Source organism: Petromyzon marinus, chromosome 3, assembly GCF_048934315.1.
Source record: "Petromyzon marinus isolate PM22_M1 ecotype Great Lakes invasive population chromosome 3, UKy_Petmar_22M1.pri1.0, whole genome shotgun sequence".
NCBI lineage: Eukaryota > Metazoa > Chordata > Hyperoartia > Petromyzontiformes > Petromyzontidae > Petromyzon > Petromyzon marinus.
The window spans coordinates 5,597,338-5,623,608 of NC_133669.1; the positions used below are offsets into that span (position 1 = coordinate 5,597,338).

The following is a 26,271-nucleotide window of genomic DNA, read 5'->3' on the forward strand; positions in this document are numbered from 1 at the left end:
TAGCATGTGTAGTAGCTACTCTTTGCTACGAGGATCATCCGGCACTGAGAGGTGGACATTTCGATCTCCTGGCACGGCAGTGGAATGTGAAAATCGATTAACCCCCCCGCCCCCACGCACCCACCTCTATCCACTCAGCAGTATTAATGGGTACACCACCATTTGATGAGGGATGTGTGGTCGGGTAACGTGTGGCTGTTCCCACCTCTTCCAAGACGTTCGGCAGCGTAGAAAATAAGATAGGATAGTATGAGGCTCTTCCGCCAGTGGTGGCGTGACAAGAATTGCAGTGCTGCACCTTTACCGCTTTCAATTGTTGCCCAAGGTGTCCATGTTCTGCTGCCTTCCAGGTGTGTCAATCCAACAATCGTTTTCTTTTGTTCAGCAAAACTTGTAGGCAGCTTTTGCTCGTATTTATTGCGAGCGGAGTTTTTCAGCCGTTTCTTTGTTGGTGTTTCAATCGTTTCACGTAATTGCAGTAATTTTCATGTGGCTGTCATAATGACGATGCCATCATTTGGCTCCAACTGGTGATTATTCTGGGGACATTTGATGACTGAGAAAATAGGAACACGGAACGGTACACAGTCATGCTTCAGAGGGCGAAGTTGCACCACATTGGTAAGTGAACCCAGCGACTTCAGTTCGCTTCCCGTCCACGATTAACATCAGCGGCGAGCAATAAACCATTTCAGTGCTACTGAACCATACTTCACCAACCCGCACTGACCAGAGTGATGAAGTATGGTCAAACAACCCCCCTGATCTACACAGCGCGAGGAGCACCTTCGTCCAAGCGCGGATTGACAAAAGGACGCACAATTTATTTTATTGAAACCCTTTTGTCAATCCACTGGCTGCATGAATGCTCCCTCACTTCACCTAATTGTCAGTCATGGGAGTTGTGTGGTTTGGTAAAGGGATGGGTCAAAACATAAATATATTATTACTACAGCAATTTTCTTACTATAGCTGATGTTGCAGACAGCAACAACTATAATTTTACACCGAGGTGGCCGGGCCAGATAATTGCCTAAGGAGTAGCGGAGTGTATCGCTGTGACGAAGCCTCCTTCGTATTTGTGAATCGGGCGCCGACCACAGTTTCACGGGCCTGTTCTGGGTGACCAGTCGCACACTACAGCAACAAAGAGCCATCACACGAAGCCAGCAAAAATAAACTTTGCTTAATAACCACTCGAGACACGGTGTTAATTCAGCCAAAAAAAAGAAAATAGTTTTAATGACAACAGCAGAAAAGCTCTCTGTGAACGCACAGATACAAATACTGCAACCAGAAAATCACACGTACGAGGACGTTCCTTATGAGTTATACATCTACATAAAGACCGCGGATTTGTATTAATTTATTTGAATTCACAGAAAAAAAAACCCGCACCATTTAAAAACTCTTAAAACAAGCGGCAATTAGATTACGCCATCTTTTGCCTTTTAATTTGGACAGTCAATTGAGATTATAAACTGATATAAAGATAGAAACTGGGACACATTATTACTACAACATTGTGAATGACAAATTTTTGCTTTATCAACTCGTCACAATGTTATTCTGCTCAGTTGCATTGGTGAATTTACATCTTCTGCAATTTTAGTTTTTTTAATCGTTCAACCATTATACAACTTACGGGCATTCAATGCCTGTGGCACTGGGGGGGTCTTCAGTTGTACATGTAATACGCATTATATAACACAGCGACGAACAACTAGAGTACTCTTGCACCACAAAGTCTGTTATTCTCCAAGGCTACACGGCAACCGTTTTCGCAGGCTTAGAATCGCGATGAGCAGGGAGCGCTGTGACCAAAGTGGGTTCCTTATAAAACCCAACAGCTCATTTGGTGCAAAGCTTGTACGCTTGCTCTACGGAAACATGCAGGCTCATTAGCTCACGCCAGTAAATTCAAAACCTAATGAAAATCAAAAGATAAAAATGGATTTAATACAAGTGCAAATGAAAATGATTGTGCATTAAAACTATATATTAGAATAATGTATTTAATATGATTATGGCACTTAAATATTACTTGTTTACAGTAGTTATTTTCCCAGCAGCATTGCTGGTTACTGTGTGGGGTTTTGCAGTTTTGCTCTCCAATGTGTTTTTGGAGTTTTTACTGCGTGCTCTGCATGCTGTCCGATGTTTCGCTACACGTGATGGGAGCATCTTAAGGAGCTGAGCTTCAGCTTCCAGCACATGGAGCAAAATGAGGGCGATACTGCCGAACGGCACGCGGTAAAACCCGAAAACACATCGGGCAGCTAGCATTGTTGGCTGTCCCACAATTACATGTAAACAGTTTTCAGCATGTAATTATAAACAGTGGTATACTTGAAGTCATGCTGTAGTGGCGGAGCACTGAGAAGGCAAGTTTCCGTGAGACAAGCATGCAGCTGTACACGTGAGATTAAATTGCACAAAATCTGCTGTATGTGGCGACCCAAGGATTGCAAGTAATCTTCTGTGCAGCCTGGTGTACGAAGGCCTAAATGCTCGATATTGAATTGACAGGTGAGTACAGAGAACGGCAGATGCTATCGGACAGTCTGTGTGTTGCGCGAGTCTTGAAGTTGTGTGTCACTTCATTAAAGTTTAATCGATGCGATGCCTTTGCTGTGGCCTGCAACAACTCACACAAAAAAACACTCATCCTAGAAGTACAGTACAACAATGAGAACATTGACCCATTACGATAAAGTGGTCCTCACCAAAAGAAACATTTTTAACATTCACGAGAAAACCTTAACCCTCAACGTGACAAATTGTGATGGGATGACAACAGGGTGAAATTGCTGCCTTAAGTGCTATTTGAAAAGAAATCAAACTGGCGATTTGCTCTGATCAGCCGTCAACGTATATGGATGAACCCAGCAAGCTATGTGGCAATGAAAGAGTGATGAGTTAACTGTTGTAGTGAGTTTCTTCATGACACGACAACGAATGGTTGGCAAAAATCACCCTGTTGTTGCCCTGATAAGAGTTGTCACAAGTGGAATGGGCTTGAAATGAACAAACCTCGCCCTTAACAAACCTAATCCTTAACACCTCGGAATACAATCCCTAGCCTAACCCTGACATTAATATTTATATCTTGAGGTGATGAGGTGGCCCAATGGCAGGGAAAGAGTACTGAACTGACGCTGCTGAGAGTCAAATCTGGGCAACTAGCAGTGAGTAAACTGGTTTCTCAAGTGGAGTGAGTTGATAGTCTCAGCACGGTCACCAATGGTTGCAACCACAAATAAACCTCCATCACGATAAATTAGGTTTTTTTTCTCACTTCATTTGGTTTATTCAGGCTTTGAGCATTTAACATTTCGGTTGCATTGCCATGCCATGCAACTAACGCAACCCTGCAGGGCATATTAAAAAATAGCTATTCCTGTTGAGTTCAGAATGAGTTGTGATGTTCTTTTTCCGGGACGGTTCTCCTACAAAGTGGTGCACTGTTGCCCGCGAGTTTGAAATGGAAAATTCTTCATCTCTATAAGTGTACGCTAAAACTAACATTCAAGTACACTGTAATTGGGCCCCCCCCCCAATTTAAAAGCCTATTCTAACCTTCAGCCTCAACAAGCCCAACCCTTACCCAAATGTCAAACTAATAATTTACCTTACAAGGCTAAACCTAATTCTAACCAGTCTTGATGAGCGAACGTGTTTAGCGACTATGTCTAACCATACGAAGCTCAGCCCTTTCGCCTAAAAACCTAGAGCCCAGTCCACGTGAAACAATGTTTACAGAACAACACAGTGCGATTGTCACCTGGGTTTTATTTTTGGTGGAACCAACTAAACCACTATGTTAACCAGAAAAAAAACATATTGACGATTGTATATTTTCATCAGACCTATAACAGAGCAATGTCACATAGCCTTCTGATGGAATGAGCACGTGGGCTAGGAAGGGGTGTCAAAGCCAAAGATGTCAAATTCTCCATCTCCGATTGATCTTTTGCGATGAGACCACGCCAAGCCTTGGTGCCACTGGAAATAGCGGTCTGCTTGAACGACTCTAGCATGCAGCACGCATTGCCACGCATTGCCACGCAAAAGCAACGGCGAAGCAACGGCCTCATTGAGCTGGTTACCAGAGAGACAGAGCCGGCGGCGATCTTTGTTGCGTCGGTGCTCTCTAAAGCCAGAGCGAGGCCTTGGAAGTTATGGCCGCTGTACACCCAGTATGCGTGCAAAGTTGGGGCCCAACGTTGGTGTGTGGTTGGAACCGTTGGGCCAACGTTGGCCCAACGTTCCGTGTTTATGGGGCATTTATATTTATTACTGCGCCGATAATTTTTTCTCTCAGATGCCATTTTTTTTGTATCACTTCAGCACATTTAACATTCATCACCATCGTGTCACTGTAATCATTACATTTTGTATAAAAAATCTTACAGTAAAAATTCTGCAAATTAGACATTGTACTGTACATTAGTCGAATACAAAACCCTCCCTCGCCCCCCATCAATGTGAGCATTCATTTTTACTTTCCTTATGAACTTATTATACAGTTATTTCTTTAAAAACAGTTTCGTTTAAATCAAGACAGCTGCACCACGTTTAAAAAGATTTCAATGACTTCTGGGAAATTACACGTTTAAGTGGAAAATGGTGACAAATTCAGGGGGCTTTAGGAACAAAGCTTAAGATTGTATATTTGTACTGTGTAAGATATTTAAATGGGTGTCACTAAACGTGTGTTATTAGGCCTAAGAGATGTTATTTAATCTTCTTCGGCCTTTCACGCACCGGAAAATACATTTTCTGTTGCAAACTATTGACCCTTTGAGAGTCGCACAGCGAAATTAAAACACATTACAGGCGCACTGACCAGCGTGGTGAAGTATGGCCAAATGGCCCCGTGCGAGCCGCGGGGAAGCCCTCATTCAACAGTGGGATTGACAAATGGCCAGTACTGCATCAGTGGTGTACAATCAACGCGTGCATAGTATAACACAAATACCTTTATAAAATTGTGATGTGCGATTGAAATGAAATTGAATTTAATTTCAAATCAGTAAATTGTTGTTTTCGATTATAGCAATGAATTACAGCACTTGCAAATGTTAAAACAATTCTCTCCCTTGTTGTACAATGTTGTATACTGCATGCACAGTATTTTCAATAGCAATGTGTCGTGAATTGGTGTGGTACATTGTATGTATTCCATACGGGCTTTTTTCGTGTAATCATGCCCAACGTTTGAATACAAAACGTATGCATGTTGTACGTATGTTGAATTTCTTTCGCAACCTACGTAGCCAACCATGCTTAATCGGAGTTGCAAAACAGGGGGTTATTGGGAGATATGGAAAGGTCCAGATTAGGCGATGTTAGGGCAGTGTTTAGTCACGTGACTCATTCATCAAACCATATATATTCACGTTCTCTTAGTGGAAAACTCAACAAATTCGTCAATAACCTTAATGCGTGAGCTCCTCCTGCTCACGATTGGCCATAGCCCACTGTGCTCAAAGCAACACAATCATCAGCCCCTTCCCTGTGATGAAGTCTGGCACTGAATTGATAATGCAGTGTACTGCTGAGGCAAGACAAAAAAATACAAATGATCAGATTTTAATAGCCTAATACGTTATTATCTATGTTATGTTTGTTGCGTATATATCTATGAATGTATTTATTGCACATGTACACTTTGTAAGCGCTCAAGATGGGAGGCGTGCGATTGGCTCATGTTGGCGTGAGAGTACAACAAACCACAGCAAGGACATGGAAGGCCATCCTTGTCTCTTGAACCCGAACGGTCATTTTTGCCAGCAGGTTGGAGGGGAAGGGGTTGTTGCTGTCACAGAATTTTAGGCATTTTTAAAACCGAGGCACATGGGAAATCGGAACGTTTTAAGGTTTTTTTTGGTGTGATTTTCTGGTCCTGGAAATTTGGCAGCTTCAGCGTGAGACCGTGATAAATTGTAAAAAAAAATGTACGAGCCTCACGCCAAATACGCGAAACTAATAGAGGTCTAGCACACACACGCTGTCAATGTACGTTAGCATTGCACCAGAGCCATCATTTTCTGATTTTCTACTCTGGCCAAATCAAAGTAATCAGCCAGCTCACGGCTGGGGCAAAGTGAAACGAAGCAAAGCGAAAACACACACACACACTTATACAAAGGCACACACATACACGAACACATAACACAGACACATACACACACACAACAGAAATGGACACAATTTACACATATATCCACATGTATAACACACAGATACACATAAGCACATATAAATCCAAACACAGACATTACACAAGACAAAAAACACAATCACGTGACGTGGACACGTATACACATATAGACAAAAACACGTACTTGTAGACAACACACACAAACACAACACAGACATATTTACTGTACACGCACTAAAGCGTACACAACAAACGTGGGCATAACATACTTGTGCACACGCCAACACAGACATACACCCCCCACCCCAACACGCACAAAGACACAAAGTGCACACCTACACATTCACACAGACAACGAGCTACCGGCCCTTGGCCATATAAAGACTGGATGAGGAAAACAAATATTCGGCTCGATATTTGTTTAAGCTGAATATGCAGGGCATCTCTATTCCATACTACGGCACATTTAAGGAATTAAGACATGTAACGATTTACCACCGCAGTTGCATCATTTGATTCAAGAATTGGTTTTCTTTCATAAGACTAGAACCAAGAAGAAGACTAGTTTCCTTTTGCCACTGCTTTATTTTCCATGTCTTTGCGGTGGGGATGCGTTCCTGCTTTGTGGCTGACTAGGTATGAAAGTTCGATTTTTTTTTTAATTCGGATTGATCTGATCAGTGTCACGTGGTATCGAAATGTAAATGATTAGAACATCTAATCTGAAACATCTCTCTCAGCCTAAAGGTGACATTTTGAATGTTCATACATAGTAGATACTGTTATCGATTTCCCACAGGCGACATTTGATGCACGTATCGTGAGCAATAAGTTGCGCCAAACAAAGGATGATGTTGTTCATGTCGCTCCGTTTAACACAGGTTGCAAAACGAAGTCAATAAAAGTTCCGCGTGTGACTCTGTGACGTGTTGTGTTGCACGCCCAACAAAGCATTCTGATTGACCGTAACGGGGTCACGGTGGTGGGCAGAGGAAATCGACAGCTACTATATTGAATCTAAGCTATATTTAACGTGGCTGCATTTTTTTGTATGCCTATTACAGCATATATATGATTAATAAACGAAAGGTATTAATATATTTAAACATAAGTCACTTGTGTTTTTTTCTTATATATCTTTTTTTTACGTTCGCTTTCTTTACTTATCTAATACGGATAAAAAAAATGTTTTTAATTAATAGGCCAAGTAGGCACCTTTCATGCCGAAATCCCCTGCCAGGCTCCCAGGGCTGGACAGTCTCCCAGGCCAAAATGTATTATGCAGATATTTTGCCAGACAGAAGCAACAGATTTCATTCTTTGAAGAGAGTTGCACGCACTATTTGAATAATGCAAAATTAAGTGTAGGAAATCTGCAGTGTTTAAGTTTAGCCTAAGGATCAGGTCAAGAAAGTGCATTTGATTAACCAGGTGAGCATTCAGAGATTAGGATAGATCCAATTGGTAGTGGCCCAGGTCACGACAATGTCAATCAACATTCATCAAAGCATCTTTGCATCGTTACATGCCTATAAAGTTATTGTGTAGACAGTGTTTTGATAAGTGTGGTATAATAATACTGAATACAGTATTGTAATATGTGGACATACAACACAGGTGCTTATGCAATGTACGTTAAGTATATACAGAACTGTAAAACAGTAATGTGGTCTTCCTATTGACAGACTAGACCAGGGATATTCAACCACTGTATATTGGGTGGGTGACAATAAAACCAGCCTGTGCGAGCAGGCCACTTGATGTCATACGTCACGTGTACATAAGTTATGACGTGCAAAGCCGTTGTGAGATCATAATGCCAGTACATGTGGCCACGAATGGTGTACCTCTTATCTCTTGCTTTGCTTGTCTCTCATCTCGATTAATCTATATCTGTTAAAATATCAGCCAAACCGTATCGGGCCATAGCACGGCAGGCCACTCCACATAAGCCTTCTCAGGTCACGTTTGGCCCACGGGCCACTGGTTTAAATTACCCTGGACTAGAACCACCGTATACGTGCAGAGTCCTTTCAGCGTTGCCTCAGGACTTGATAGACGATATCAAGACCACACGATGCTCCCTTGAGCACGGGGATCTTATTGAGTGTGCACAAGCATGTGCCAAACAAACCCACCTCCAGCTGCTATTGCTTAATTGTGAAATAACGGCACAATGAGAGAATTCGTCACACAATGTCCGCGCGTCCTATCAGGGGTGATCACGAAGTTGTGGGGCTTACGAGACCTCCCGACTTCATACTCGGTTGCCATCAGTGGGATTCAGAAGTGGGTTCAGATTGTCAGGCCCACGTGCCACTCTGTCCTTTTGCAACTCTGTTTCTCTATGCGTCTCAATCCATATTCCTCTTAATACATTTTTAAACCTATTTCTGTTATATGTCTCATTGTCTTTGTTATACGTGTCTGTGCTTTTGTCTCTTCATGTCTCTTTCTATGTTTGTCTCCATTTCTGTCTCTATGTCTGTCCCTCTGTGTCTATTTATGTGTTTCTCTATTGTGTTGAACACGATTTGTTTCTCTGTATTTATCTTCATGTTTCTCTGTATTTCCAACGATGTCCACCATGTATGCTTCGATATGTTTTTGTCCGTGTCTTCCTTATCTCTGTCTGCTTCACAACGTCTCTCTGAGTCTCTCTTTGTCTTTCTGTTTTTGGATCTGTCTCTGGTCATGTTTTTAATGCTACAAGTTACACATGAATATCGAGTTAAAAAGGGATTACAGTGTTATGGGTTTAACCTGCCCTCCTTCCAAAAGCAAGACTCAAGCAATGATTGGAAGTCGACAGAAATATGCCGCTGCCACTTCTCATAACAGTCAGTGTTCAAAAGTGTCAAGAAAATGCTTAAGGAAGGCTTACATGACCACCCTTTCACAAGTAAATTCACGGAAACATTCAAAATATGTTAGAAAGGAGGCGAGTATCACGGAGGCCTGGAGACTGTGTCGGAGAACTGAATGAGCAACGCTAGAAATGATGATTTGAACCGCAAGCTCCGACCAGAGATGAAGTCATTTTCCCAAGCGCACTGCACATAGTCTCCCATAGACAAACGTGGGTTAGAGAACCTCAAGTTAAAGAGACACCATCTCATTAACTGTTAGGAAAAGCAATTGGGCATGGGTAGAACACATCTCCGGACGGCATGATCGCCGGTGGTCTAAACAAAATGAAGGAATGGCAGCCAAAAGGAGGGAATACCCCGACGGCATTTACCGTACAGCTGGTGCCATGAAATCAGCGCCTTGTGCAGGAGCTGTATGGACTGTTGCATCGCGAGACCGTGAGACAGTGTTCTTCACAGATTTTCCGAGGAGGGCCACTTTCGCCGATAAGATATCCGTGTGAGGGCCATCACACATTTGAAACCATTGGGGTGTGACAGCACGATGATGTGGGGTGTTGTCACGTGTTGTGCATTGTCAGGGGCCGCACGTCAGGGGCCGCACTAAAGGCCACTAGGGGCCCGCGGGCCTTGCAATGAAGAACACCGCCGTGAGAGAAGACGATGACCGGTGAAAAAGAATTAATACAAACACAAGTATATAACGGTTTGTTTTTCCACTTACTATACCGCAGCTTTAAGGACAAGTAGGGAAGATGGCACATTAACCACTCGGTCACATCGACGTCTTAAGAGTAGGGCAGTTTAGCAGATGTGTAAGATTGATGCTTGAAGCTGTTTCATGGCCTGAACTATCACTTTTGCATTTGTCCCACTGTTTGATGTTCACCCTTGTTTCGTGCAAGGTTGATGTCGGATGTGAAAATGTTTTACTTGAGCCTTAGATGGCAAGAGCCATGTGTGCCACAAGTGGCAAAGCACACATTTAACATGGCTGAAAGGGAGAGAGAAAGACATAAAGTGAGGAGGAGGAGGGAGTGGGACGTGGTTACTGTGGATCAATTCTCCCACCAGATTGCTCTGCAGTTTCCCTTTATACGGTTGTTATTGTTTTATATATTGATTTTTTAACACAAAAACTCACCAAGTGCTCACACATCGCGATGTATTAGTGCAGGAAAAATCTCCGGGTAAATGTGCTTTCAAATACATTGTAAACTATTTTACTATTTGTTTTACCAGGTAAGGCGCACAGACTACAAATGATAGCCCAATTAAGTGGCTTATCACGTGGAAATGTATAGCAGCTAAATACTCTAAACGTTTGAGTATGTGCCACTGATATTGTATTACATTTGGGGGTTTCACTAAATTCGGAAACAAATGACAAATCTAGAAAATCTAATTTTTTTAAACTAATATCCGGCGAACGTGTCTACAGCGAGTCAAGTTTATTCGTTTAACAGAGTGTATGAGAAAGTGAAGGGCCATGAGCGTGGATAAGAGGTCACTTGATGGAAACCAGAAGTAGTTTTGTGACATCACCTTCCATTGAACATTCTTTGGCATGGGCAAACGCCGCTCTGTGAAAGTTCCAAAATGGTCACGTTGTCTCACGACGTGAAGCCGACTGCACGATTGGAATAAAATTGGGTAATATATATATAAGTTATAAACAAGATTAATGGAATAAAATTGGGTAAATATATATATAAGTTATAAACAAGATTAATGGATATTCATATTCTTGGTTCTTTCGGTAAAGTCACGTAGAAGGGAAACAATAAAATAATAAAAATATAAAACAATAAAATTCTCACGACGTTTCGACTGCAACACAAGCAATCATCATCAGGTGTAAAACCCACAGCAAGAAAATTTGAAAAAAGTGGCGTTTTTTTAACGTTAGCACCACGGATAGCGATTTGACAGTTTGTTCAGATGGACGTGTCCATCTATGTTCGGAAAAGAGGAGGGGGGAGACGAAAAATAATGGATGCGGTCTGAAAGCCACCTTAAGCGTGATCAATCAATTAAGACCCGAAATGGTTTATCAAATCCTTCCAACGATTCTGGCTTAGCAATCATTGGAAGGATTTGATAAACCATTTCGGGTCTTAATTGATTGATCACGCTTAAGGTGGCTTTCAGACCGCATCCATTATTTTTCATCTCCCCCCTCCTCTTTTCCGAACATAGATGGACTCGTCTATCTGAACAAACTGTCAAATCGCTGTCCGTGGTGCTAACGTTAAAAAACGCCACTTTTTTCAAATTTTCTTGTTGTGGGTTTCACACCTGATGATGATTGCTTGTGTTGCGGTCGCAACGTCAGAATTGTATTGTTTTATATTTTATTATTTTATTGTTTCCCTTCTACGTGACTTTACCGAAAGAACCAAGAATATGAATCCCTGCAGTCATGAAAGCTTTAAATCAAGATTAATGGATGCCTATCGTATGTACAGAGCAGACTGGGGTTGGTGAGGGGGCATTCTGGATGGAGTTGGTATAACTGAGAAAAAAATCTACCGTTAATGTGCATTTGAAAAAACGTTTGCTGCAAATGGGTTCATTTGTAATTTGCCAACAACTTATTGTCTCATGCCACATTTGCTTCAGGATCTAGAGATAATGTATTACATTATGTATTTATACTTGTTTACCAGGAAAGGCTCACAGAGTCTCAATACCCTTTTTCAGGAGGGTCGTACCAAGTTTTTTTTTTCGCAGGAGGGGACGATGTTTGCTGCTGCTGTGTGTGATCCCAATTGAGTAACTTTCAGGTATTTATTTTCAGCATTGGGATGTTTGGCCAATTTCCAATTACATTGTAGGTTTTGCGTTGTTGTTGTTGTTTGTAGCTGTGAGAGGAAACCGGGGAAACCAAAACAGACCAGGGCAGAACAGGGGGGAGGACATATAAGCTCAACCCAGAAAGGCGCCCGAGTCAGGAATTGAACCCAGGGGCTTCTTGCTGCGGGGCACGAGTGTTACCACCATGCCACCATCACAAACGACACGAGGGAACAGCAACCTGGGGCTCCGAAGCCGCATGCGACTCCTTAAGGACTTGCTTGGTGATGTTATTTATGAAGGACCATCACCGTTAAATTTTGACTTAACATCACCGTCTCGTATTCACCATCACCGTCTCGTATTCACCCCACGGTGCATTGCGGCTCCTGAAATATTTGCGTTTTTGTCGTTACTGAATTCGAACAAAAAAATGCCCCTTCTCGTTATTGTGGTTGCCTACCCCTGTACTAATTACATTTCCAAAAATCAAACACTGCACTATACATTTCAACGTAATTTAATCAAATGTATAGTACTCTTATTATAAATGGGGACATACAAAGATAATGTGATACGCGCGCTTCGGATCATTAGCCCGAGCGAAAAGATATAAGAAACCACGCGGAGGAGAAAAAACGATAATAAACGGTGAAACACACAAGCGTGAACAAACACACAACACTGCGAGCAAAACGACAGGTAGAGAGAACAATCCTCAAAATAAATAACAAAATCGTGCTGCTTTGGCGCGGCAATTATTGCTGCGGATGAAGTCCGATGCGCGGAACGCAGGCAGTGTCTGTCAGGGTGCTGCGGCAGGCGGTGCAGAAACGCGAGATGATTTAGAAAGGGCACCGGCCATTCGGGTCCTGTGAACGCTGCCTAACAAGCTGAAAAATTCATTGCGTGCAAATTTGCGCTCCAGAGATGGAGGGGGGCTGGGGGCAGCCCCTTTGAAGCGCTGCCACTGCTCAGAGTGTTGAATTGCAACGTGCAGTTTTTTTTTTTGTGTGTTGCTTTAGATTTTAAGATCGCGTTCGTGAAATAACCCCGATTAAAAACACCAAATTCAACGACCGCAAGGATGTTACAGATGGTTGTTGTTATACGCTTCACAAACAACTGTAAAAAAATCTTGTATCTGTTCCACCTGATGACGGACGCTTGTGTTGCGATCGAAACGTCGTGATTTATTTGATTTTATACCTACGTGACTTTACCGAAAGAACCAAAGAGTATGGATAACTGTGAGAATAGCAAAATAGGGGGTGGAACGGTGTCGCGCGGGGATGTACCCGGCGACCTGCGTATTGCTCCCGGCCACGGCGACACTGGTCCCGAGTGATAGAACTCAACTCGTGCTGGGATACTCCCTTCGCCGATCCACGCCGACCAGCGTGGTGAAGTATAGTCAAAGAACCCCAGCCGAACCCGTGACTCGCATGGCGTGGGACGGCCTTCTTCATCCAGCAGCAGATTGATACAGGGCATTACATTATTTATTATTTACTCACAACTGTCGGGGAAGCACCTGGCTGGTATGTTTGGTCACCTACGGTTTGAATTTATTTCGGTAAAGTCACGTAGGTACAAAATATAAATAAAAAAAACTGGATCACGACGTTTCGATGGCAACACAAGCAATCATCATCAGGTGTGAGAAACTACTGCAAGAATTGTGGTAAGAGGTTATATAAGAGAGGGGGGAGGGGGCAAGGGAGGGGGGAGTAGGGGGAGGGTAGCGTTGTATGGATGCTGCTGGACGGGAAGTGGGCGGGGCTAGAAGGGTGGGGGGGATGGTGCAAAAACGCGTGGGTCTTGCTGTAGTTCTCACACCTGATGATGATTGCTTGCGTTGCAATCGAAAAGTCGTGATTAAATTTATTTTATATATTTTTTTACATATATTTTATACCTACGTGACTTTACCGAAAGAACCAAAGCGTATGGATCTCTGCAGTCACGAAAACTTCAAATCTAGATTGAATTTATTTATTTCGATTTTAGACAGGAGACAGGAGTGCCCAGAGAAAACCAATGCGTACGAGAGAAGACCCACACTTCTTTGTACAGGCAGGTCAGTGATCTACTTGCTGTACCGCCTCTTACAAGCAGGGCCCAAGCAAGTGGGTGTCTGGTGGGGTTCACTGTGCAGCCATAGTCCTGGGCACCCACCAACTTGCACCGACTAGTGTGGTGAAGAATGTTCAAACAATCACCACGGCTGACCATGGCCTTCGAAAACTCCTCGTTTAAAAGCAGTGGACCGATAGAATCGAAATGATTGTGATATCGCAGTGATCTCAGACGCACTAATAAGGACATTGCTGTACTTTTAATTTCCATGCCCTACCTCGCTGCCCAGCTATTGCGAAATATAATTGAATCCCAAGTCGCAGCGATTAGGGGCCGTCCATAAATGACGTCACGCGGTTTTGGACGATTTTTGACCCCCCCTCCCCTTGTCACACGGCGTCACAAAAAGTCAGACCCCCCCTCAAATATAACGTCACAAAGCTCAGCCCCCCCAAAGAAAACATGCTTCAAATCGCTTTAAACTATTGTTGTGCGTATTTAATGTGCCGCTGCACTCTGATGTTGTAGGAGAAAACATTTATATAAAAAAGTCTATTTAATTAAGTAGAACGTGTTGTCTATATTTATTTAAAGTTGCGCATTTTTATGTGACGTCACATTTCTCAACCCCCCCCCCCTCGTCACACATCGCACAAATGTCTGACCCCTCCCCCCCACCCTAGGTTCGTGACGTCATTTATGGACGGCCCTTACTCCATCCGTGGGGAAATACAAGTTTTACCTCGGTTCTCCATGTGTGACGCTGGCCGGGAGGTCATGGCCTTTTAAGGGGTTTCCTGCCTTCAAGAGGTAGCAATATGAATTTGGAGTCGCTTAGTTTACTAAGAATTATATATCGTCCCAGATTTCGTTATAAGGAAATACATCCTGACGTACAGTGTATGCGCCATAGATTCACTAACGCTGTATAATTTATCACTTTGGATATTTTAACTACACGATCTTTGCATTCACAGAGCCTTAAAACACACGCACACGCACACAGGTGCGCACACGTCCACGTGCGGACAACACCTGGGACTCGAGGAGGAGCAGTCGAGAGCGTGGCCCTCATTAACGTGCAGGCACGAGGACGGAGCGTTCGAGCGTGCACAACGCGAGTTGGCAGGGTAGATTAGCGCTCTGAAATTACGCTTGCCTTTAATAGCTACTGTCACGCCCTGCCTGTATAATTTACCTGGATATGTTATAAAAGTGTAATGAAAAAAGATGTACACGTGGCTGAGAACAGTGTGATTTTTTTTACGTTGATAAATTATTTCAACTCCGCGATTTTTTATTTTACCATTCAGCTATACGGCTCTTTTTCAGAAGCGACCTTGCCACAAATGATAGCTCAACGAAGTGGCGTATGTGGAAATTTATAGCAGCCAAATACTCGAAATACTCCAAATGTATAGTCGGAGGACATCAAAAAAGTATTGGCAACTAAAAACCTCAAGTCTTAACAGTCCCCACCCCCATATTCACGTGTGTCAGCGGTGCTGTTTAACTTTACAAGAATATGTTTGAATTCGAATGAAATACTGAAATATCCTTTAAGCAGTCGTGAGCATGCTGAGATGTAATTGTCCCATGTAACTTGTTCCGTGGGAATGATTTATGTGTATATATATTTTTTTTACAATTACAGCTTTAAAAAGTTTGGGGTAGCAGCTATTACACGGGCACAAACATATTTTTTTAAAATTGAAGTCACAGGGTCTTTAATGTCGACCTCACATGTGACGGTGCACTTCAGTAATTTCCTTTCGTGCTCCACGTGGCTCTCCAGTGTGTTTTAGGGCCGTGCCGCGTGATGTTCGATACGATGTCTGACGTTTCGCTCCACGAGCTGGGAGCTTCTACGGGGAACTGAATTCAGTGCTGGGAGCTTCTTGACTTCAGCTCATGAAGACGCTCCTGGCATGATAAGTGAAATGTCGGACATCATGTGAAACAACACACGGTAAGGATATTACCAGAGGGAATTTGGGAATTAACTGGCGAATTAGTGCCAAATGCCTTCGTGGCAAGTGCCCCCACACGAGTTTATACTGCCACCGTGACTCACTCAACTGCTGTGTCAGTTTCTGCTCACCATACAAATCATTTGAAGTTTCGCAATTTTCGAGTTAGTGTGCGTATCTAAAGGCTCTGACCAAATCATTCGGAAATGAGCCTGTTCTCGAAAGCTAAGCAGGCGTTGAGCTTGGATAGTGCTTGGATGGGTGACGACTATGCAAAACAGGCGCTGTAGGCTGCTGCAGGGTCATGTTTGCGGGAAGCAGAGAAGCGCAACATCCACTGTTGTACTGTACTTGTACTCCCTGCCATCACCAATCCACACTCACCAGCATAGTGAAGAATGGACATACAACCCCTATGACCCATGCACTAGGGAAAGGCCATCACTGAGCAGCGGAGTGACGAACGGGATATACATGTTTTGCGCAATGTCATTTTTCACGGCTGTGATGAAGGGGCCGTGGCCATGCAGGCCATGCGAGAGAGACATCGCCTCCCCGTGCGGCCTTACATGAAGCCACTTAGTTTTGGCATGGGTATCTGGGCATAGAACCTGCTTGAATGTCACAGCTTACATGCGTGTGCCTGTCCCCAAATCACCATGAATGTGCACGATCTCATCGGATCTCATAAGCCAAGCAGGCTTTGGGGCCTGGCTCGTGCAATCAGATAACAAACCCTTTCATTCAATATTATTCCTAGAATGAGGATGGCGGAGTACAGCTTATTCATATTGCCGCAAATTGTGCTTATGATTATTACATGAAACAGCCTTCCAAACACACACACAAGAGGGCTTCAAAAAACGAAAGTGTCATTGATTAAAGTGTGGAAATCCTCTGTCTGGAAAAGAAACGGTGAACAACGCACGCTGCGGTTTGTGAGTGTTGTCCTGTACGTAAAATGAATTAACTTTTATATTATTGGTTCTTTCGGTAAAGTCACCTAGAAGAGAAACAATAAAATAATAAAAAAACGCCACGTTTTTCAAAATTTATTGCTGTGGTTATCACACCTGATGATGATTGCTTGTGCTGCAGTCGAAACGTCGTGAGAATTTTATTGTTTTATATTTTTATTATTTTATTGTTTCCCTTCTACGTGACTTTACCGAAAGAACCAAGAATATGAATCCCTGCAGTCACGAAAGCTTTAAATCAAGAATTAACTTTTGTTGGCGATGAAGGGACCAATGTGTAATTTGTGAACGGCGTTCAATCTCGCCCGATTAAACTCCATACAAATGGCCGAGGTGTTGGAGAGAATGTTGAACCCGCGGGGGAAAAAAAAAACCCTCCAGTACGCACTAAGAGGTCTCGTTACAATGTCCACTCAGGCTAATGAGGCAGATGAAAGCAATTTAAGAGGAAGGAGAAGAAATTACACATTACCTCTCAAATTCTGTCTCTCAGCTTCAACGAATAGGAGTCGCTACGCCACTTTTCGCGGCCCATTCAAAATGGATTATGCAATTGCACAATGCAGCTTAGTGCGTAGGGGGTGTGGGGGTTCTCAAATAATAAAAATCTGATATAATTATCAGGAAATCAACAAGCGTCGCATGAGGCGGCCTGCAAAACAAAACGGATGTTTCATCGTCGGTAAACATCACGCCTGCCACCCCCTGCCGCCGCCGCTGGTACTATGGCGAGAGATTCTATGGCGATATAGCCAGGGATGTATTCGAGTTTTTTGCTCACGTCTATTGTACACTGATAACGGACACACGCTGCAAGAGACAATGGCAGAAAAGCTGCGGGAGTAATCAAAATGCTGAGAACCCAGCCGTACGACATTTGCACGAGGATGATGTTGCGTTGCTGCAGGCTCTAAGGTCGCTTACGCCAGAATTTCACTGTTGGCTGTCGATAACATGTAGGTTGCAAGGGTGACCTTGCTGTCACAAGTGTAATGTGCAATATTCACAGCAAGGGCAAGTTTGTAAACATCTCGGAAAAAGTGTCATCTTTTTCCTGATTTCCTCCACCTGGATGATTCCCTCATTTACAGAAACAGGGTCACGCGTCGGTGACATCACGAGTTAAAAACGGTGGCGCTCGCAAACCTCATAATTCCAATCACCTAAGCGCACTTTTCCCAGCAACGATGCTTCCCACTTGCGTCAGATGAGCGGAGACATCGTAAAGGTTACTTTGTTATTGTGTCGTGCGTTGTGGTTTTTTTTTTGGGTCATCCATTCCTTAGGGCGTGAATCGTCAACCCGTGAAAGAAAGCGACAGCCCCCAGTGGGCAAAAGTGCGGCAAGCACTGTGGGGGCGAATAAGTCTTCGCGATCGTGACCTTTACGTTAAGCGTGAGCCTCATCCGAAAGCCTGAAATTTGCGTGCCCTCGTGACGTCGAATCGACGAAAACCAGCACACTGTCATCGCCACCAGCAATAAACGCACAGATATTCTCTGTATTTATATAATTATATATTAAAACAAAGTACCTTTTGTTAAACGCATTTCAAAGCACAGGTAAAAACACCTACACACTGCAAACAACTACACACCTTCCAGAAAGCAACTCCCCAGTTTAAAACGACAAGATGCTGAAAAGTCTCAGAACACTGGGAAGCAAGTTTTACCCAGCAGTGTTTCAAGACGCAGCACGAGGGGCAGCCCTTTTGCACCCACCCCCCACACACCGTGACACACGGATGCAGATATTGCAGCGGGAGCTGCATGAGGCCCTACTGTGGGCTCCAGTGGCAAAGAGCATCGCCTGGGGTTTTTCTCTTCAGCATAAAAGGGGCGATATCAGCCCTGCAAGAGAGCAAGAGAGAGAGAGAAAAAAACAACTAGCCAGGGTGTTCTTGCAAGTGGGCTTTACTTTGCGGACTTTTAACGATTGTGAACGGGAGGTAATGTGTTAATAGCCGATACGTGTTAAAGTAAGGAACACATAAACCATGTTGAGTACTCGATGAAGGTCAAAGAGAGACTGTCGTGGCTTTTGCTCATCTGGGAAATGGTTCCTCTGGGAACAATTTTAATCCATGAAGCCATGAGCAGCCAAACACGAGACGACAGGACTTAATCGTCAAAAAATTTATTTAATTGCGACCTAAAAGAAAAACCACTCCTGCTATCCGGACTTTAACGTTGCTGCCAGTATACACAGGAGTGCATGCGTTTGCAAAACGTGATTTGCCGACAGATGTGTTCTAACTGCATGCTTCCAAGTGTTCGGAGGCCTTTTATAAAGGTCACGAGGACAAAGAGTATAGCCACTTGGTGGCTTGAAGCGGAGTTTCAGGAGACTGGGTTCCTGGCCAGGGTGTGAGCACACCAGAGGAGGCGAGTGTCTCCATCGCAGTCGACCGAAGACAGGGCATTCAATTATAAACAATCGCCTTCGTCTCTCTCATGGAAGCAATTAGATACACCCCGCCGTTGTTTAAAGTGTCGTTTTAAAATTCGCTGGCTTCGTGGATGTCATGTACAATATAAATAGTGTCCCATACTATCGTGTATGTATCCATCACTTCCACCCCAAAGTGAAATTTGATTGAGTTTTATTTTACGTACCCCGCTCGGGACTAAGTTTGTACTGCTAGCACTTATTTTGTTAATTTTACCAGGCTGTTGAGAATAACAATTAAATTGTTGTCAAGATTCATTCATGCGTCAACCTTGAGTTCCAGTCTCTTGAAATGTAGATTCAAGTCACTGACAACATAATAACACAAAATTGGTCAAAACATATTTTGGCCACATAGCATCACGGAAAATACCTACGATGCCATTTTTTTTTTAAGTGGCTTTCTGTCCCCAGGACTTCATGAGCAAGACGGCAACCGGACAATGACTGTGAAAAGAACAAAGCAATTTTTTTTGTTTAAACCAAACCGCCCCCCCCCCCAAAAAAAAAAAAACTGACAGCAGGCGTCTCTTGATGGCAAAACGGATCTGTAATTTTTTTTATACCCCCTTGTTCTTACCAAAGAGACAACAGAAACGTGACGGACAGGCTAGGTAACGCGCAGTGCTGCGCAAGTACCGAGGCCGCATTTTGTGCCTTGCCTTACGCACGAGCACGTTATTGCATGCTTTAAATAACTTAAGAAATAAATAATCTCAATGATAATTTGTAAAAAAATATATAAAAATATTTTAGAACGCCTTTATTTTCTCTCATGATCATTGTCTTCTGTTTAATTTTTTTGAACTTTTTTTTTTTACGTTTACCAGTCTTTAGCATTATTACTGCTAAATTCAATATGGCACTCTTGAAAACATGGAGAAATCCCTATACTGAGCCACACATTTATCCAATGAACAACGAACCAACAACCCAGTCGCTGTTTAATCTCTACCCAGTCTCAACTACTGCAGTGGTGGGTGATACCAATGCTTTTGGTACCCACACTATATACAATTTATACTACAGAATATCAATATTTTAACGATACCTTTACGTGATAGGCACATGGGGTTAGGGAATTGTGGATTGGTGTTTATTGTTGTCCGTGAAAGGCTTCAGAAGATTAGGGTGGACAAATGTTGCTATTTCTTTTTTGCTGATATTGAAGTCCCATTGTCAGCCTAAAGACTTGTGTGGAATGCAAGTTATAGATACACGAAGACCCAAAAGTTAGTTTACCGAGACAAAGTGCAACAATTTCTCAATGTTTTGGCAATTTGTTTATAGTTTTTTTAATCGCCCAAGACAACTAATGCATGTGGATGTTAATAATTATTATGTAAATAAATAATAATAATGATGTAATTTCCATATAAACAGGAATACAATGTAAATCCTAATCAGTGTATCAGTAAAACAACCTTTGGGCCACACAGTATGTCCAGACCACGACCTCTTGCACTTGAGCACGTGATCAGTTTAATGAGTTTTCTTCTAAAGGGTTAATTTAGTCCGAATTGTATAACTTTTTGCATTGAACAGGGTTCCGTCGTTTAGATATGATACTCAATATCATCATATCAACCCTGCGGCGTTTATTAAAGAAGCCTGACTGCTGATGAGGCTCGGGAGGCTGAAACTGGTCCATGGTCTGCTTGCAGAATTAACCTCATGCTGCTGGATTTTGGTCTGCAAAGTCAGGAGACTGATGGCCTCAATATATATTTTACTTGCATGTGGAGGCCTACTCCTAATAAAGACCCTGACTAATATATTGAACGAATTTAAACAACGAGCTCTCTGCTAGGATAGCCTAAGGGCAGTCTGTCGTCTTTCCTGTTGTGGCCACAGATTTTGCAGCACACCGCTGTTGATGCCCTGGCTCCACAGCAACTCTTGGACACAACCGTTCATTGTGTGCATCCTAACATTCAGAGGCCTTCAGGGGTTTAAAGTTCATGGTTATGGATTGAACTAAAGGTCAAATGTAAGGTGAGCGATAGGATTTAGTGTAAAGGGGTTCGCATTATTACGTGGAGATGTGGAGGGTTTGAGATCAAAAGTAGCGTTATGTTTATTTTAACATAATCTGTAATGTATAAATTTCGTTGGGTATCGAGAACAATTGCCAAAGATCGATCCACAGATCGATCGATCTTGTAGCAGTATTAGAATATTGATAATTTGAGTTAATAGACACAGCCATAGTATAAATCCTAATTTACAAAAAGCCCTCTGTACCTAGGGCAAAAAAAAACAAACACCAGCACTCTCTCCCTCACAGCTAAATATTTTGTATATTCATTTAATTTCTGTAAACGTCTGTCTGCAATTAATGACTATTCCTGCACAAGATCCTGCACGCGTGTCTTTGCACATATATATGTATATTAGCTTCGAAATGTTTGGATAAAAAAGTAATACCTTAATACAGTGCCACAACTTTCTAAAACTACACAAACACTTCAACAAAGACACAACTACCGTATTTATCCGGATTATAAGACGTAAGTTCTGCCCGTGTTTTACTTTCCGGAGCGTTTTATAGTCCGGGAAAATACGGCAATCGTAGATATTGAGTGAAAAAACAAGCGTGAAAATTGTGTCGGCAGTACAAGAACGTCTCCCCAAATGATATTTGCTCTTCTTTATTATGCGATGCCACAGTCCTTACGGCAAATTGAACACAAACAAACAAAAACTATCACCCGAGGAGGTATTTTTTTGCCTTCGTGCCAGAATGCTTATCACATCCATTTACAAAGGAGGTGCAGCCAGCCACCTGTGATTTCGCTACTGCGTGGGGGGGGGGTTCTGCGTTTGTGCCGTGTCGCTCTCCCAACGCGTTTCCGGGCTCCGCCGCGTGCTGTTCGGCACGATGTCCGACGTTTCGCTCCATACGTGTTGAGAGCTTCTTGAGGATACCCCCGACGACGTTCTTGAATATTTTCCCGAATAAGTTTGCAAAGAAGCTCCCAGCGCGGCGGGGCAAAATGTCAAATGTCGCGCTAACAACGGCAGGGCTCTACTTGGGAACGACTCGGCGAGCACCCAGTTTGCGAACCGAGGCAGCACCCATCCTGGTGGCCGTGGCAACGCAGCATGGATCTGAAGGACCAGGGTAAGATTCAAATGTGATCCTATTCTGGCTCTGACGGCTCCGACCCATTTCCTCCTTCGAAAAGGCGATGAAGCCTATTTGTGGAATGATTGATCACATTACACGTAGCCGTTCAGAAATTAAAAAAAGATTTTACCCAAATATTTCAAAGCATATGTGTGTGAACATAGGGACATGTATATAAAGACGACGTCATTCCTCTTGCTGTTTATTCTTCCGTTTTACCCTGTTGCAATTTCCCTGCTAAAAAAGAAGGGAGGCCCCACACTGTGGCTCAACAGACAACATAAATTGTAAACCAAACACAATTTTTTTTCTTCTCTCGGGCAAATCGTTTGCTGAAGGAAATCGAGTACAGCACTGCACACATTTCTGAGGCTCACAAAAGCGTAATTTTTTTTTAGGACTCAACCAAGAACACAAGGAGACAGGGAGGGCATGAGGCACCGGGCGCGCAACCTAAAAACAAACACGCGCCATCCACCTGCAATATTACGGTCGCGAGAGATCTCGCCATCTCGGGATACAAATTTTCGATTTTCTGGGAGATCCCACAATTTCAAGACATCCCGACGATTCGAGAAAATCGCGGAGATTTGAGTCGAGATTCTACGATGTTTGAGATTCCACCACAATTATGGGAAAGTCCTATGACAGAGATAAACATATCTACATCTCACAACTTTGACAGAGATCCAACAGTTACGAAGTGTCCCATAACGTTGATGGTGATATCGTTGCTAATTCCACGAAACAAAGTGAAATGCTGGGATATAAATAAAAATCTCTAATTTTAAGAGTTTACAATATTAATAAATCAGATTATTATTGGTCGGAATCCCACAACAAATTGTGCAATATTAAAGCATCCCGTAAAATTGGATACTACACAATTTCTGAAAATCCCCAAGGGTAAAAAAAAAACATCCCCCGTTTTAATGAAATGTGATTCCATTTATTTTGATAGTCTTATCAAAACAAAATGAACGAAATTAAAATCTATTTTGCACGTAAAAAAACACACACCATCGTTTTAAACAAACAAAAAAATAGATACCCCGTTATTTTAGGGCGATTTAGATTTGTTTAGTTTGATTTAAATAAAATTAGAAAAAAACACGTGGAGAAATCTGCACAATATCAGGGCGAGAAATTTTTGCGCACGATTGTAACTGCGATCCCACAATCTCGGGGTCACACTTGGCGACTTGCACTACGAGGAAGCCCGCGGGTGCCCTAATGGCACTATTGTAAACACACCTGGGGCGTGAGCTCCTAGACGGGATACGAGAATGCACCTCAAAAACCGCACAGCAAACAAAGGACAAGAAAAAACACGCACACACATCACCGCGCGTAAAGGTGGCCAATACGTTACTTAAGCGGAAAAACCGTTAACAATAAACCAAACTAAAAACGAACAAAAAAAAATGTATATTATGCATCTATATATAATTCAACTTTGAGACGGTAACACCTAAAACAAACTTCTCTCAAAAGAAAATGAATACTTTTTTACTTCCTTAAACGCACATCAAAAAAAAAGAACAAGAGCTCTTTAAAAAATAAAAAAACACCAACAAGAAGAGATAGCGAGAGTGCGGCCATGTCAAAAGTGTTATACTCGTTAAGTAGTTAAAGCCCCGTTATTGTTAATGAGCTATGCTGGCAGTTACCAAGCACAGGAAACAAAGAGGAGGAGGAGGAGGGGTAAAGGTGGACGTGGAAACCCTCCGGCCACAAGGGAGATGGAAGTGCGACGGGGAGATTGGGAGGAGCAACGGAGGACAGCCCGGAGGATATAGGGAGAGAGATCCGGTGATGGGAAGACAGCAAGATGAAGAGAGAGAGAGTGTGGAAGAGCGAAAGATTGGAGAGAGGGAAGAGATGCAGAAAGGGAAGACTAAAAGGGGATAAAGATGGTGCGTGGGATGAGTCGAACATGGATCAAGGTAAAAACGAGAGATGCTGAGAGGGAAGGAGGGATGGAGGAGTGAAATCGAGAGTGGGAATTAGCGATCGGCAGGATGGACCAGGTGATGGCGAGACAGAGTGAGGGCGGAGAGGAGTTGGAGGGAGGGAGACGACCCTTCAGTAAGGCTTGCCGTCGCTCTTGTTGCGCTTGAGCTGCACCTTGAGACGCTTCATGCCGATCTGGAAGCCGTTCATGGCCTGGATCGCGGCCTGGGCTGACACCGGGTTATCATAGCTCACGAAACCTGCACGGCCAGGGAAGACAGGTGACAGGGACGAACACGAGTGATCAGCAAATGAGCGAGAGGCAGAGAGAGAAGAAGGCTTTCGAGAGACCCTGCAATTGCTTCCTCGTGCCACTGAGAGTCAAAAATACCTCACTTGAGGGAGCTCTTGTTGACACAAGAGAGCCCATTTTATTTGGCAGTCTCTTCGGGAAACATTTCTTAGTTCTAGATTTGAAGCTTTCGTGACTGCAAGGATTCATACTCTTTGGTTTTTTCGGTAAAATCACGTAGGTAAAATAAAATAAATGAAAACAACTAAATTAAATCACGACGTTTCGGTAGGCAACACAAGCTTCCGTCTTCACTTGATACAGCAATTTTGCTGTGACGATTTCCACCTGAAGACGGAAGCTTGTGTTGCCTCCGAAACGTCGTGATTTAATTTAGTTGTTTTCATTTATTTTATTTTACCTACGTGACTTTACCGAAAAAAAACAAAGAGTATTTGTTAGTTCCTTGTGTTCTTCCGACTTTCACCGACCCATGGCTTGATGTGAACACACAGCCAAGCACAGCATTGGACAAAGCAGGTGACCAAATACAACGGGGTCCTTGGCTCAAACTACTATGGTGTCTCCCATCGCAGCTAAACACGAGCCCCTGCGTCATTTCGTACAATTCTTTCAGCAGTCGGCTTACACTCTAACAACCTCGATGCTCCCATAGCCATTTACACCAAAATTGAATCATGCGCTCACTTAAAAGTCTAAAGAACAAATCCAAAGAACGTCCGCATGATGCCAGACCTTCCCAATATAACGTCTGGCAGTAAATATTTCCATCGGGCACACACCCTCACTGTTTTAAAGCCATGCTGGTTTTCCCTTAAGTGTCATTATTTCCGCGAGCAATACCCTGATACACTCCTTCCATTGAATACACGGTGAGCAAAGTCCTCTACAGCCTTCCCACTCTTATCCATCTTCCTTATAGCAGTCCCCTGCTATGGCTTCAACGACATGATGCAGCTCGATCCTGATATGCAATCCTTCCAGCGTATAGTTTTATTCTTTATATCAACATCTCCGTGAACTTTAACTTCTTTAGCAGGTGTCAGCTGTTACACGGAAGCATTGAGCTCTTTCACTCCCTTTGCCAGCTCTTCAGCATTCTCCGCCCGTTGCAAATGACTCTTCACCAGTGGGCCTGCCATCGCTCAGCGGACTTCTCTGCTTCCCGTCGTTTCTAACCCGCTTGAGAGTCGGCTGCACCAGCTCCGCCAACCCTCCAAGACGTCTTCCTCTCGTGACTGTTCCGTCGCTCATTTTCCTTCTGCTGGATGAAGTCCTTCCCACGCCGCGTCGGTTATGGCGGTTGTTTGACCATACTTCACCCACCGCTGGTCAATGCAGGCTGCCGAAGTGGGTCCCAGGACCGGCTCAAGATATCACTCAGCACCGACGTTAGCCCTGGCTGGGCTCGTAGTGCAGTGCGCTAATCACAGCGCCATCGCTCCACCGCTCCCCGTGGCATTTGATCCCACTTAAGACTTGGTGCCTTCTTGTCCGGTGACATCTCCTGAAAGTAGTTGAGCATGATGGCTGTGCAGTGACAACCGACACAGCAGTTTTCAACAATAG

General features: G+C 43.3%; 1 protein-coding gene across 6 annotated transcripts in view; it reads right to left on the reverse strand.

The window, feature by feature from the left end:
- Positions 1 to 1,210: 1,210 nt before the first annotated feature.
- Positions 1,211 to 26,271, reverse strand: part of CELF2 (CUGBP Elav-like family member 2) — a 177,531-nt gene continuing 152,470 nt past the window's right edge. For all 6 annotated transcript variants that reach the window (XM_032971816.2, XM_032971807.2, XM_076073068.1 and 3 more), the window contains one exon: positions 1,211 to 24,649. In XM_032971816.2, coding sequence (XP_032827707.1) covers positions 24,522 to 24,649 — 128 coding nt within the window. In that variant the 3' untranslated portion in view covers positions 1,211 to 24,521. The remainder of the gene's footprint in view (positions 24,650 to 26,271) is intronic.